The sequence below is a fragment of the Mus caroli genome, chromosome 8, assembly GCF_900094665.2.
Source record: "Mus caroli chromosome 8, CAROLI_EIJ_v1.1, whole genome shotgun sequence".
Lineage (NCBI taxonomy): Eukaryota > Metazoa > Chordata > Mammalia > Rodentia > Muridae > Mus > Mus caroli.
This window is the reverse complement of record NC_034577.1, coordinates 103,051,012-103,066,311: the sequence shown is the minus strand read 5'-3', so window position 1 is coordinate 103,066,311 and position 15,300 is coordinate 103,051,012. Positions and strand designations below refer to the sequence as shown.

General features: G+C 42.1%; 1 protein-coding gene across 1 annotated transcript in view; it reads left to right on the top strand.

The window, feature by feature from the left end:
* Cfdp1 (craniofacial development protein 1) overlaps positions 1-15,300 on the top strand; it is a 199,810-nt gene that overhangs the window by 13,051 nt on the left and 171,459 nt on the right. The window contains exons 4-5 of the mRNA XM_021170342.2: positions 912-1,039; positions 10,506-10,625. Coding sequence (XP_021026001.1) covers positions 912-1,039; positions 10,506-10,625 — 248 coding nt within the window. The remainder of the gene's footprint in view (positions 1-911; positions 1,040-10,505; positions 10,626-15,300) is intronic.

The window sequence follows — 15,300 nt, the reverse complement described above, 5'->3', positions numbered from 1 at the left end:
TTTTTTTTTTTTTTTTACAAAGCATTTCTTAACAGTTGAAAACACAAGCTGTTTTAATCAGGTAAATTTCCAGCAGACCAGTATAAACCTTTATAAAAATTTATTTGTTGGGCTGGAGAGACGGCTCAGTGGTTAAAAGCACTTATTGCTCTTTCAGAGGTTCTGAGTTTAATTCTTAGCATCCAAGTCAGGTAGTTCACAAAAGCCAGAGGGGATCTGATGCCTTCTCTGGCTTCCAAAGGCACCAGTAAGCATGTGGCTCACCGACACACATACATCTAAATAAAAATGAGTAAAAATTTAAAAGAATTTACTTGTTATTATTTTAATTATGAGCATATGTCTGGTTATGAGTTGCCGGACAGAGGTGCTAAAAACTGGGCTCAGGTTCTCACTGAAAGCTCTTAGCTGCTAAGCCATCTCCCTCTCCAGCCACTCCACTATATCTGTTTTATTTTATATTATTTTTTATGTGTATAGATGATTTACCTGCTTGTATGTCTATGCACATACACCATGTATGTAGTACCATGATAGCCAGAACAGGGCATCAGAGTTTTTGAACCCACCTATAACTTATGGGTCCTGGAAATCTAACCTGTGTCCTGGAAGAACAGTCAGTGCTCTTAATCATGTCATCTTCTCAGGCCTTCCCATAGTGTTTGACTGATTGGAGATGAATCGTGAGAACAGCCCTAAGCAGCATGTTCATGCAGTTCTTTTAGCCTTATACTTTGGTGAAAGTGATCTCTGGCTGTCTATCTTTTATTTTATTTTATTTTTTTCAGGTATGGTTTCACCGTGTAGCCCTAGCCAGTCTGGAACTCTATCTCAGAGTCTCTGTCTCCTGGGTGCTGGGCTTCAAGGTGTGTGCTACACAGTCTTGCTTCCATTTCTTATTCTCTTTTTAGGTAGCCAAGGAGACTGAAGAGATTAGTTCAAATAGACCGTTGGTCAAAGCCGAGGAGCTAGATAAGCCTAAAGAATCAGAAAAGGTGACGATTACCAAGGTGTTTGACTTTGCTGGCGAAGAAGTAAGGTAAGAGGGTTCCGTGGTGGAAACGAGTGCTTTCTCGAGGCAGAGCTTCAAGTCCTGCTTCCCATCTGTCCTTATCCCCACCCGGCTTCCTGCTGTTTTGGCTGCGTATGTGCATTTGGAAGTTTGTGTTTCCATTGCTCATTGCCATGCTTTGTGCTTCGAGTGACTCGTTTATCTCGTTCCATTGCTGAGAGTTAGCAGCCTGGTGAGCTCCCTAAGGCAGCCAAGGATTGAAAGTACTAGGAGAGAAATCTAGTGTCTGTATCATTTTGTCCCCTTAGTATGGTCTGAGCTGGTTAATGAGTTTATTTATCTTAGTTTATAAAAGCAGCGTATTTTAGAGGCTTCTGAGTCATTCAGCCTCCTGGATGCTTTGTTTAGAGGTAGGATCTCATTATGTAGCCCTTGCTATCCTAGAGTTCACTATGTAGACCAGGTTGGCCTCAAAGTCACAGAGATCCACCTGCCTCTGCCTCCTGAGTGCTGGGATTAAAGGCGTGCGCCACTAAGACCAGCTTGTTGGTATTTTGTTTGATTGGTTTATTTTGGGGGGAGTTATTTTGGCTGTTTTAAGTAAGAACCACATGTCTAGAATTTTCAGACCCCTCATTTATTTAAAACTATAGTGTAAAAGCAGTAGTGCTATAATTTAGAGGCCCTGAGAACAGAATTCAAGCAATAATTTTGTAAGTTTATTTTCTTTGACAGTAACAGGTTAGATTTAGATATGCTCTGATAATACAGTTTCCTCTGTGTTTATTGCTTTCAAAAGCAACTCCTGTTTCCCAGTTGTTGTATTCTTCCCTCTCTGTGTGTGGTATAGATCATAGAACCTCTCGATGATGCTGGAGTCCTCAGATTCTTATATCCCATATATAAAATGACATGGAGTCAGTATATAACTGTCTTAGTCATGGTTTCTATTCCTGCACAAACATCATGGCCAAGAAGCAAGTTGGGGAGGAAAGGGTTTATTCAGCTTACACTTCCATACTGCTGTTCATCACCAAGGAAGTCAGGACTGGAACTCAAGCAGGTCAGGAATCAGGAGCTGATGCAGAGGCCATGGAGGGATGTTCTTTACTGGCTTGCCTCCCCTGGCTTGCTCAGCCTGCTCTCTTATAGAATCCAAGACTACCAGCCCAGAGATGGTCCCAACCACAAGGGGCCTTTCCCCCTTGATCACTAATTGAGAAAATGCCTTACAGTTGGATCTCATGGAGGCATTTCCTCAACTGAAGGTCCTTTCTCTGTATTGGTTGATCCATAGAATATAATCCACTAATACACAGTGTTGCCTATTTATGTCCAGTGAAAATACAGAGCAGACTTTTGAAAAATTGAAGTTTTGGAGTTTTGGTTTTATAAATAGTATGGAGCTTGTACAACTCTTTTTTTTTTTTTAAGATTTATTTTATTATTATACATAAGTGCACTGTAGCTGACTTCAGACGGACCAGAAGAGAGCATCAAATCTCATTAAGGGTGGTTGTGAGCCACCATGTGGTTGCTGGGATTTGAACTCAGGACCTTCGGAAGAGCAGTCAGTGTTCTTACCCACTGAGCCATCTCTATAGCCCCGGAACACAGCTCTTAAACTTTGTTTAGACTGGGTCTCAGTGTAGCCCAGACTGTTCTGGGAACTTACAATGTATCCTAAAGTGGATGAAGTTGTGATAATCTATCTGCTCAGCCTCCTAAGTGCTGAGACTATGTGCATAAGCTACCATGCCCAGCAACACTTACATTTAATTCTTTTATGTGTGTGGGCCTTTTGTCTGGGTGTATATCTGTGTGCCGTATACACACCTGGTGCCTGAAGGTGTCAGAAAAGGGTGTCAGAGCCCCTGGAACTGCAGTCACAGCAGTTCTGAGCCACCGTGCAGGTGCTGGGGATAGAACCCAGGTCCCCTGGATGAACATTCGGAGCTTGTAGCTTCGGAGTCATCTCTCCAATACCAAAGTCACTCATTTGAAAATTTTTCTCAAAAACATTTTCTTTTTTGAAGTATCTTTAGAGCAGTGTTGTAAGAACAGGATTACAGTGAACACCCACATGGTGAACACTCTCACTCAGGTTCATTCATGTTCAGTGTTCTGCCTGTCCTTATGTGAAGGTGTGGGCATGCCTGTCACAGCGTGTGTATGAAGGCCAGAGGACAGCTTGTGACAGTTGCTTCTCTTTCCTCCACGGCGTACTCAGGAGTCAACTCAGTTTGCCAGGTTTGGCAGCCTTTACCTACTGAGACATCTTGGCAAATCTTGATATAAATGATTCACCTTGACAGTTGGACTGTCCTTTTTAATGCAGTGATAATAATGGCTAAGTGTGAATAATGTGACCTGTCCAACTGATGTCCTGGTGCTCATAGTTACTGTACCTCCTGTCTTAAGTCAATAACAGGTGGCTTTTGTTTAACACATAGTTTTGAAGGCCGTATTTTGAGTAGAATGATTATGTTACAGCCTTTTAGGCCTCAGTTTTCCCATTGATATTCTTTCTAGTTGTTCTTACATAATCAGGACCTAGTTCAAGATTAAATAGTGCATTTGGTGTTTTAAGGGTGCAGACCATTTCTGTTGGAGAATCAATTTAGATTATTGCTTGCCTGGTGTGTTTAGTTTCCAATTAATCACCTTAGATTAGAAGTTCTCCACCTTCCTGAATATAGCTCCTCATGTTGGTGTGACCCTAACCATTGATACTTCATAACTAATGTTGCTACTGTTATGAACTGTAACATAAATATTTGATATGCAGGATACCTGGTAAGTGACCCTGTGAAAGGGTTGTTGACTCCACCCTCCACCCCCAGGGGTTGTGACCCACAGGTTGAGAACCACTGCATTAAACAGAACTGCGCTGGCAGCACTAGCCATTCTTCAGTATCCCAGCATTAGTGTTGAGTTGAAGAACATGGGCAGCATCTGTGAGAACTCCCCATTGTAAGGCACTCCCAGTAATTAGTCACTTTGAGATCTGTCACATAATTATTGATGATATGAATTAGTAATGGATTTTGCCTTTCTTTTTTTTTTGGTTTTTCGAGACAGGGTTTCTCTGTGTAGCCTTGGCTGTCCTGGAACTCACTCTGTAGACCAGGCTGGCCTCGAACTCAGAAATCTGCCTGACTCTGCCTCCCGAGTGCTGGGATGAAAGGCGTGCGTCACCACGCCCGGCTGGATTTTGCCTTTGAAAAATCATCCTGCAGCTATCCAGTACGGAATTACAGAACATGAACAGAAGACCATCAATGTTTAGCAGTCGGTCCCAGAGGCTGTGATGTGCGCCTTTAATCCTAGCATTTGGATGGCAGAGGCAGGCGGATCTTTGTGAGTTCGAGGCCAGCATGGGGTACAGAGTGAGTTTCAGGACAGCTAGGACTATGCAAAAAACCCCTGTCTCAATAAACCAAAAAAGAAAAAGAAAAAGGAATGAAGCGAAACTTTTTTGGACACGGCAGGGCATTTGCACATGAGAAGGCGCAGCAGCTGTGACAGCACGCACACGACCTGCACAGGACCATCCAGTCAGAATCCCAGTGTGGGAAGTGGGTCACAGAGTTGAACTAGCTAAGAATCTGCTGGCCGTTGATGGCTGCTGAGAGAGGCACGGCCAGTTTTCTTTAAGGATGTGGCCCCTGAGAGACTACCTATTTTTCAGTAGGTTCCCTATACCCGGGCTTACATTAGCAGCACTGAGCGGGCTCTCTGGGTTTTAAGAAAGAAAAAAAAAATACACAAGGAAGTTGGGAGTGGATATGATAGAGCGGTGGTAAGAGAGAGTCTGGAAGAGAGGAAGTGGGGATAAACTTAGTCAAATCACATTAAATGCCTGTATAAAAATATAGAGAGTGTATTAACATACCACAGAAAATACAAGTTAAAAGCCAAGACATTTAGAGGCAGAGTTGAGGACCGGCCAAGTCTATAGAGCAAGTTCCATCTAGGACAACAAGGTGAGACTATCGCAAAGCCTGTATTGGCTTAGATCACTTCCCACATGTAGAGATCTACAGGACGGTCTTCATAAAGAACAAAATCAACTGAATTACTGTTGCTTTGAGAAATCAGTAAATTTCTCATGAAATTATGAATTTCATAAATTTGTTTATAAATGTTAACATTTAACATGTCCCTGATTATTTTTCCTTCCTTCCTTCCTTCCTTCCTTCCTTCCTTCCTTCCTTCCTTCCTTCCTTTCTTTCTTTCTTTCTTCTTCTTCTTTTTTTTTTTCTTTTTTGGTTTTTCAAGACAGGGTTTCCTCTATGTAGCCCTGGCTGTCCTGGAACTCACTCTGTAGACCAGGCTGTTCTCGAACTCAGAAATCCACCTGCCTCTGCCTCCCAAGTACTGGGATTAAAGGCGTGCACTACCACGCCTGGCTTGATTATTTTTCTTTTTTGAGACAGAATCTAATGTAGCCCAGGCTGACACTGAACTGAGTCTCTGGCCTGTGGCTTCCCAGGTGTTGGGATTATATTCATGTGATTCTACTCTTGACTTTTTTGTTTGTTTTTTGAGACAGGGTTTATCTGTAGCCCTGGCTGTCCTAGAACTCACTCTGTAAACCAGGCTGGCCTCACTCAGAGGTCCACCTGCCTCTCTGCCTCCTGAGTGCTGGGATCAAAGGCGTGCTCTCAATCTCCACTTTTGTAAATATTGAAGTACTCAGGGAGCCTGCATGTGTACAGTTTGTCAGAAGAGGGCAGCACCATCTGTCAAATAAAACAGGATAAACAGAATAAAAGCACTTTGTTTTCATTAAGTACACACTCAGCACATGCATCTTATTATAGTTCTTAGTAAAACATAGTCATTTAAAAACATTATATATTATTGAGATTTGTAACAGAACAAGTGAGTGTCTTCTCAAACTCCTTCCCCATAAAGAATACAAACGCAGGCTAGAGAGAAGGCTCAATGGTTAAGAGCACCGACTGCTCTTCCAGAGGTCCTGAGTTCAATTCCCAGCCATGTGGTGGCTCACAACCGTCTGTAATGGGATCCAGTATTCTTTTCTGGTGTGTATGAAGACAGTTACAGTATTCTCATATACATAAAATAAATAAATCTTAAAAACAAACAAAGGGGGCTGGTGAGATGGCTCAGCGGGTAAGAGCACTGATTGTTCTTTCGAAGGTCCTGAGTTCAAATCCCAGCAACCACATGGTCGCTCACAACCATATGTAATGAGATCTGATGGCCTCTTCTGGAGTGTTTGAAGACAGTTACAGTGTACTTACGTATAATAAATAAATAAATAAATAAATCTTTAAAAACAAAAACAAAGGAATAAACAAAAAGACTAGAAAAGCTTGCTTAGGCCTGTGGTGGTGGTACACTCCTGTAACACTAGCCCTTAGGAAGGGGAAGCAGGACGATCAAAGCCAACCTGGGGCATGCATATATAATTGTTCATATACAGATATAGTATATACAATCATTTTATTATATGTTATATATGTTATACATATTGTATATATTTAAACCTGTTAATAGATGCTGTGTTGGCCAGACTTTGTTCATTTGGTTTTTTTGAGACAAGATTTTTTTTTAGGCTGGCCTCAAACTCAGATCCACCTGCCTCTGTCTCCCAAGCACCAGAAGTCAAGATGTGTGCCACCACTGCCAGGCTATTGGCAACTTTTTTAAAAAGCACATTATTTAAAATACCATAAAGAACTTTCTTGAAGGATCTTAGGAGATTTGAACTTTGACTACCCAGGCACAAACTTGGTGTTTATCTTTGAGCATATCTTTTAATTTCTTGACATCTGTTTCTTTCCTTTTTTGTCTTTGTCTCAAGAGCATCACTGCACATTAAGAAGTATGAGAGGGCTAATGGGAGAAGTGTCTCAGTGTGAGAGTGAGGGAGTGTGAGCTTGAAGTTAGTCGCTTACTTTCCTTGACTTTGTTGTCATGTTTTGTTTGTCTTTCTTCACTGAGAGCTATGTAATTTTTTCAGCCTTGGGGAAGGGAGGAAGATGACCGTTCTTACCCTTTTCTCTGGCAGAGCCAGCTGACCCTGTGAGCTCAGATTTTCCTAAATGATTCACCTTTTGGAAAACTTCAGTCATGGAAAAGTTCCATCCAAATAAAGACTTTTCAGGAAGTTGAGTGAGTGAAAATGAAGTTAAAATGGAATTTCTATAGAAAAACAGGTGAATTAATTATTGCTAATAATAGCCTTTTCCTATCAGGAGTCCCTCTCATGCATGAGATGATGATAAGAACCATTTTCTTATTTAAAAGTACTGTGATAGCTAAATCCTTTACTGTTTCCTAAAAGTGAAGTTACTTTCTGGCCCCTGGGGAGGCTGAGCACAAGAGAGGGCCAACTTGGAGCTCTCTGGGAGAGCCTGTCTTGGAAAACAAAATGGCAGAAAGAGTGGAGTTGCTCTGGGGATGTGACCAGCAGAGAGCAATCTGCTGTTTCTTTGTGTCAACTCTCAGGGTCCTTAAGAAGTACCTCAGGCCACACAGTGTTTCCCGGTTGGTGCTGTAGACACTGGCGGGGAGATGAAGAAGGGCAATCCCAAGGCTTAGATTTCCCCACGCCTGCTCTGGGGCTTGGTGTGTGTCATGGATTGTCGCATTGCTTTTGTTGTTGCTGTGTTTCTGGACTCTTGAGTTTCTAGTGGCAGAAGCCAGATCATGTTTCTTCATGTGTCCTGTTGTATCTGGAGTGCTTTCCAGAACTTGTTTACCTTTGAAGTTTGCTGTGTCAGTCAGATATTGTGTGGCTCTCTGCTGAAGCTCATCCTTCAATTCTAGACTTTTTTTTGTTATATTTTTCCCTTTTCCTGAAGTGTGCATTATTTGAATTTAGACTAGGCTGTACTACAGTTGGGCAACAGCTGTTCCTCAGTAGCAGACAGTCAAGTGTCTATTCCTTGGCAGTACTATGACCACTATGGGTTGGTTAGCACTTGGCCTTGTCCCTCAGCCCTCTGGCATATACAGCCTGTAAGGGTGGTTTTGTACTTAATTCCTTTAGTTTCAGGATGGGGCTTTATTCTTCATGCCTGTCCTCCTTTGGTTCTCATTTTCTCTGAATGTACCGGATCCCTCAGGATCAGCAGTGGTGGGACACGGCCCGTGTTTTGATGTAAGAAAGGCTTTGTTGTTCCTAATGCAGACTTTGAGCTGATTGTGGCTGCCTGCCTCCTCTCTTCCACCTTTGATCATTAAATTTAATTAGCCTTTCTAGGGTTCTGTAAAACAAATCGGCTTTCTTGTTGTCATCCATCCCACATGGCTACAAGCTCCAGAGATCAGAGGAAGCCGGTTAGTACTTCCAAACTTGCTGCTCTCTTTTTGAGTCAGAATCTCATTTGGCTGAGGATGGCCTTGACCTCCTGCACTGCTGCTCACTGTCCTAGTGTGAAGATGTCACAGGCATGTACCACCATGCCCAGCTGTCTTTCTCTGTTGTTTCTCTGCTTATTACTGTTGTGGAGTTGGCCGCAGTAAAACTGTGTTAGTTCTTCATTAATCTCTCCAGTCTTCTGTAGATTCTGTACAAGACAAGGAAACCTAAAGGATCTATTCTGAGTCTGGTATTTGGAGTTCAGCATTAATCCCAACGGTTTTGATGCAGGTTTACTTTGGGTATTGATTTAGCAGAATAACAGATGACCCTAAAATTTACTGGCTTGCATGAAGCAGCTAGCTGCTCTATTGCAGTTTCTCACAGTTCCAGAGGCCTCTAGGTCCAGCTAGGCAGTTGCTCAGCCTCTCTTGTTCCCTTTAGCCAGTGTTGGGACCATCTTAAAGAGCACTTCCTTCCGGTCCTGATGCTTAAGAACTCAGATACCTTTATGCTAGGAGTGGTTCCTCAGACTTCCGGGTCTGTGCCTTTCCATGCGATCTGTGCTGTCTAGTGGATGGAGTTCTAAAGATACATTCTCAGGGAAGAAAGGCTGCATGCCTGGAGTACAGAGTCACTTTACAGCCACTTGCACAGAACTCCCTTAGGTGACAGTCATAAAACCCCATCCAGTTTGAAGGAGTTTGCTTAATGTTCTGGAGGAGCACATGGGACAGGAAATGTGTGACAGCCTGTTTGGAAAATAAATACAATCTGTTGGCAGAATTTTCCTAGCATTGCTGTGTAGACTCTGGAGAGTTGAATACGTCGAGTAACTGCTTAGATTTCAGTTTTAATCCTTAGGGATGTAAATGAGCTTCCTGTCAGGATGACAGTGCTGTAGGCAAACCTTCCCAGTATCAGCTATAAGCAGCGTAGGTGGTAAGCATTGGGCTGTTGCTGGTGTGTCTCCGCTGTAGCTGGACATTGGCTTGTCTCAGCTTGGCTCCACACTTAACTTTGTGGCACTTACAGAACACACAGTATTAAGTACAGCAGAAAGGTAGCCTTTGTTAGGAAATTTATCCTTGAAGGTGGTAGAGACTCTCACAGATGGATTTTATAGGGTTTATTCTGTCATTTTTGGCTAATCTTTGGTTGCATATTTATAATACATTAACTGTAGTTTTGGATCTGCCTACTGGTAGATTGGAATTTAAGGAAAATTCCTCAAATGTTTTTGTTGCTCTGGCATGTCAAAACAGGCATTACATATTTCTCCTCTTTACCTGGAATATGGGGCACCTTAAGTTTGTTTGTTTGTTTCTTTCTTTCTTTCTTTCAAACTTTTTGTGGGATACAGTGCTTTCAGTTTGAATTGAGGTAGGATTGTATTACATTCGGACACTCCCTAGGCAGTTCTACTTTGCCCAGTTTAAAGAAAGTGCGTTTTTGTCTTGGAGTTTTAGGTGCAGGGCAGGAAGGCGCTTCCGTGGGATATTTCCATTTGTTTGCCTTTCTTCATGAAATGATGGCAGTGCTTTTGTCCCTGTGTTCCATCTCCATCTCACTGTTCATTGGCTGTCTGAGTCAGTGCTGATCTGGGTAGTGAGGGAGAGTGCAGGCAGAGAGTGCAGGCAGGGTCTCTGTAGATCCTTGTTAGTAACTAAGTGACCTGAGATGGGGCTGGGGTGTGTGTGGAGGGAGTCTTCATGCTGGCAGGTAGAGTGGGAGATTTGAAGGTGAACATTGAACACATTGTTGTTTTGTTTGTTAGTGTCAGTCTGGGAAAATGCCTATTTATAGAACTGTTTGAGTGAACTTTAATCATAAGACTCAGTGGCCACAATTTATTGAAAACTCAGTGGTATGTTCCTAGTTTTCATTTATTTCATTTGCTATAATTTTTGCTTCTTTTTAAAAAAAACTATTAATTTTATGTACATTGGAATTGCCGGCATGTATGTTTGTGTAAGGGCGGATCCTTTAGAGCTGCAGTTACAGACAGTGGTGAGCCGCCATGTGGGAGCTGGGAACTGAACCTGGATCCTCTAGAGGAGCAACCAGTGCTCTTAACTGCTGAGCCATCTCTCTATCCCCCCAGTTTTTGTTTCTTATCCCATTTGTAAGTTTGTTTCTCTTTCCTTGAACTAGGGTGACTAAGGAAGTAGATGCTGCGTCGAAGGAAGCCAAGGCTTTCCTCAAGCAAACAGAGAAAGAAAAACCACAGGCTCTTGTCACTTCACCAGCGACACCACTCCCTGCTGGGTCGGGGTGAGTATGTGCCTCAGTCCCAGGTGTAGTTGGCACACTGGGAAAACTGTTCGCTGTGCGAGGACTGGCTTCTAACTGCGGCTGTCTCTACGTCATTGTGATTTAGGGAATGAAACTCTGCCTTGTTGGAAGTATTTATTTACCCAGATGGAGTTTGCTAGAAAAATTAGCATGGATTACTTATGTAATAATCCCAGCCTGAAAGAAGCTAACCATAAAGCTGAACATGTAAATGGCATACCTAAAAATTATTACTTCTGCATGACAATATGAGCAGTTCATCAGAAATGTTTAATACATTTTGAATTGAGTACTTAGTTCCAACCCCCCTGATGGCAAAGGAACATCAGAAGGTCAGGTGGGCTCAGAGATCTACATCTGTAGTCCCAACTACGTGGAGACTGAGATAGGTAGATTGCCTAGGCATCAGAGTAAGCCCCTATCAAAGAAAACAGTCAAAAAATTATTTTAAAAAAAAAAGTTCTTTTGATCTTTCCATACGGTATTTTAGTTGAAGATTAGAATTCCTTTCTCTTTGAGAAAGTGAAAGTTCCTATCTTAACATCTGTAAAAAGGAAATAAGAGGCACCAAGGCTGTAGGCTCTAAGGAAATGACCATAGACTTCATCACAGGGGCATCTTTGACCAGCCAACAGAGAGTTCTGAGTAGGCCAGGCTCCTATGTAAGCTGATTTCTGTGACCTTTTAGATGGGGACTGTCACCTCATTAAACATAGTCACCTTTGCTTTGAACAGGAAAGTTGGTGTTTGTTTGTTTTTAAGACAGAGTTGTACTGTATAGGCATGGCTTTGCCCAGAATTAACTATGTAGAACAGGATAGTGCCAAACTTATCAAAATCTATCTCTTCCTCTTGAGTGTTAGAATTAAAGGTGTGGGTTACCATACCTGACAAACAGGAAAGTTTTATTTTACATTTTTTTCCCTCCCATTAAAAATCCACCAGATTTCCTGTTAAACTGTGTAGGTAAGTTTTCATCTCTTTAGCCTGGCTCTGATTAATGGTGTTAAAGTGGTGTACATTGTAAGAGAGGGTACACTTACTTAGCAGAATTCATGACAACGGTATATGCAAGTCATTTATTTATATGAGAAGTGGTTCCAGGGGGAGGGGGAGGAGAGGGAGAGGGGAGAGTGGGGTGAAAGGAAGAAAGGCCTCTCTTAGATACTGCTAACTAACTGCCTTTTTTGTTACATATCAGAGGTATTGATTGTCCTGAAGACTGGCTAAGCGGACTCTTTCTAAACAAATCTGGGCTGACTGGTTATCATCAGCATAGGACAGTCTCTTTAAATTGAGGAGGATTCCTCCCAAACCTGAGCTGTACAGTCCTGGCATAGCCAAGGGTCAACATGGAGGCTCTGCTGACAAAAGGGCTGAGAAGAATGACTACAAGAGGAGGGAGCAATCCTCAGGCTGCACGGAAGAGCTCCTGGGGTAGAGGGCAGCTGGGGAAAGGTGCTGTCACTGGCAGCTATTCTAGTGACTCTCTTACACAGGGGGCAAATGAGCTCTGTGCTAATCAACTTCTGTGAAAGCTATAGTGGAATATACCAGAGTATAGAATATCTAAGTGTCTGAGTAAAAGCGCAAGAGTATGGGACATTTAAAATCTCAAGTGGCCCTTCAAGGGCAGTCTGCTTGTTTTTCTCACCTGTGTCAGAAAACTGCTTGAAATGATGCCAAAGGAAGTCATCTGCTTTGGAGATTGAAAGTAGACTCTTTTTATCCTTGAAAACTTTAGACTCTGCAACAGATCCCACATGTATGGAAGGTCTTTTCGAGGGAAGAATTTTCAGGAGTCATCTAATATATAAAAAGAAAAGTAATACAGTAAAATGTTTGCCTCCCCCACCCCCTTTGGGAATGGCTTCAGTTTATAGAAACTGTGTTTTCCTTTTCTCTAAACAGATTTCAGCAACACAGGAAAACCAATGCAGAAGAGTAAAACATCCTGTCGCACATCCTTCAGTAACAAATAAGGACAGATGCAGGGGGCAGTGTTTGTAACTGAAAATGCATTTCCTCTGCATGTTTAAAATAGCCTGCTGCTTAGGCTATAAAAAGCCAGCGTTTGTGTGTCAGGAATGGAGCAAACCCTCTTTTAATTAGAGGACAGTATCAGGCTGTTACATTTGGTAGTGCAGTGCACAATGCTTACTGTGTCTAAATTCCTGTGGCTTCATCATCCAAGCCTCTTGATCTCTCTCTTCCTCTGTGCACTGAATTCTGCATCTAGCTTACACCAGCTGGTAGCTGGCTGGGCTTCAACCTCACACTTGCTCTTTTCTTCCACTCTAACATGCGTTACTCACCCCGTTAGTCTCATCGGAACTCATAGTCCTTGCGAAAAGCACTGAGTTGTTTTTCTCATGTGGTTTTATCTTGTCTTGCTTCTTGGACATAGAAAAAAAGACTTTGTTGTTGAATCTCAAACAACCTCCTGGTGGTATCAGATTAGGCAGTGTTTGTCCCCAAAACAGAAAAGATTTGTCATAGAGCCGTATGAAGATTTAAGTCTCAAATTGATAAGCTGGGTAATGGACTGTAATCCTAGTATCTAGAAGTGAAGGCAGTAGGATCTGGGAGTTCAAGGCCAGCCTTGACTACATGGTGAGTCTATGGTCCATCTGGACTACATAAGATTTTTTCACTGAGCCTGGCAGTGGTAGTGCACACCTTTAATCCCCAGCACTCGGGAGGCAGAGGCAGGCGGATTTGTGAGTTCAAGGCCAGCCTGGTCTACAGAGTGAGTTCCAGGACGGCCAGGGCTACACAGAGAAACCCTGTCTCGAAAAAAACAAAAAAAGAAAAAAAAAGTGTTTTGTTTTGTTTTGTTTTGTTTTTCACTGAAAACCAGCAGTAAATAACACTTGATCCAGTGGTTTGTCAGTTGTCGGTGTCCCTGACTCTCCCAGGAACCTCACATTTGTGGATAGTTTTCTGTCTAAACAGCTAATGTGATTTTTTCCCAGAGCCCTCAGAAGTTGGTAATTATGAACTTAGCTTATGTTTAGCTTTTAAATAAGCATAATCATTGAGTTTTGATAAAGAGCAGTGACCAGTTCTCTCAAAGTAATAGAAATCAAGCAGCTACAATATTGGGAGGAAATGTTTCTAGAATTTGACTGTCTTAGTTGGCTTGGTTTTTGTTTTAGTTTTGGATATGTTCATATTTTTCTCTCCCATGACATGTTTACAGTTGAATGTATATTAAAAGCCTGTATACACTCTAGAGCTGAGTCCCTTGAGTGGCTCAGTTCAAGAAGCAAGACTTCCAGCAGGGTCCCAACAAAACTGTCTAAGATATCATGAATAAGAATTTATTGGTACTTACTAATAATAGAGGAAAATAGATACTTTAGCAAACATGACCTCGGGTTATATGAGAGATCAGAAAGTGATTTTCTGTAAGAAAACAATGCATTGTTTGTTTAGAAGTGTGTACTTGGAATCTTTGTTTGTTTTAATTGCAGAATCTTACTGTATAGCTAGGCTGACCTCAAGCCTGTAATCTTTGCCTCAACCTTTGAGTGCTGGGTGACAGGTGTGTGTTACCAAACCTGGCCCAAAACAAAAACACCTAAAAGCTTTAATGAGACTAAGTCTGACACTATGTAATTTATCAATTTGAATTTTACCACTTATTAGTTTGTGGCATACACACAGGATATATTCATTGTAATGGGGAGCTACAACCCTAGACCTGTTACCAGTTACTCTGTCTTCATCCTCAACCCACTCATGGACTTTTGGTCCAGGTTTGTTTACTTTAGCGTTTCATGAGTGGAATCCCAATATTTCCTTGTTCTTTTTAGAAGGTGTATTTATATATTTTATATGTATGAGTGTTGGCCCGCATGTATGTCTGCACGTGTGTGTATCTGTGGGAGCTAGACTGTTAGATTCCTTGGAACTGGGTCTAGGTGGTGATGAGCTGTCATGTGGGTACTCAGAACAGACCCTCGGGGTTCTGCAAGAGCAGCAAGTCAAGCCAGGTGGCGGTGGCAAACCTTAATCCCAGCACTCAGGGAGAGGCAGGTTCGAGGCCAGCCTGGTCTACAGAGCATGTTCCAGGACATCCAGGGCTATACAGAGAAAACCCTGTCTCGAAAAACCAAAAAAAAAAAAAAAGAAAGAAAAAAGATTATACTCCAATTTGTTTATGTGGGTGCTAATTAATGGACTTAGGGTGGTTTTTATGTTTGGCTATCGAAAATGTTTTGTGGACATTTATGTACAAACTTTTGTGTTATTGGGTGTTTTCATTCCTCTAGGGTATATCCCTACAAGACTTTGTGGATTAGACAGTAGCTAGAACAAGCTCTATTTTTCTAAACATTTTAATCTGTGTGTATGGGTGTTTTGCCTGTATGTGTTGTGTATCATGTGCCTGGTGCTCAGAGAAGGCAGAAGATGTTATGATTCCTTAGAGAGTGGAGTTAAAGAGATGGTTGTGAGCCACCCTGGAGGCTCTAGGAACTGAACCTGTGTCCCCTGCAAAAGCAGTCAATGCTTTTAACCACTGAGCCATCTCCAGCCTCCTTTCATGCTTTTTTTTTTAATTTTTAATATTTTTTATTACATATTTTCCTCAATTACATTTCCAATGCTATCCCAAAAGTCCCCCATACCGCCCCCCACTTCCCTACCC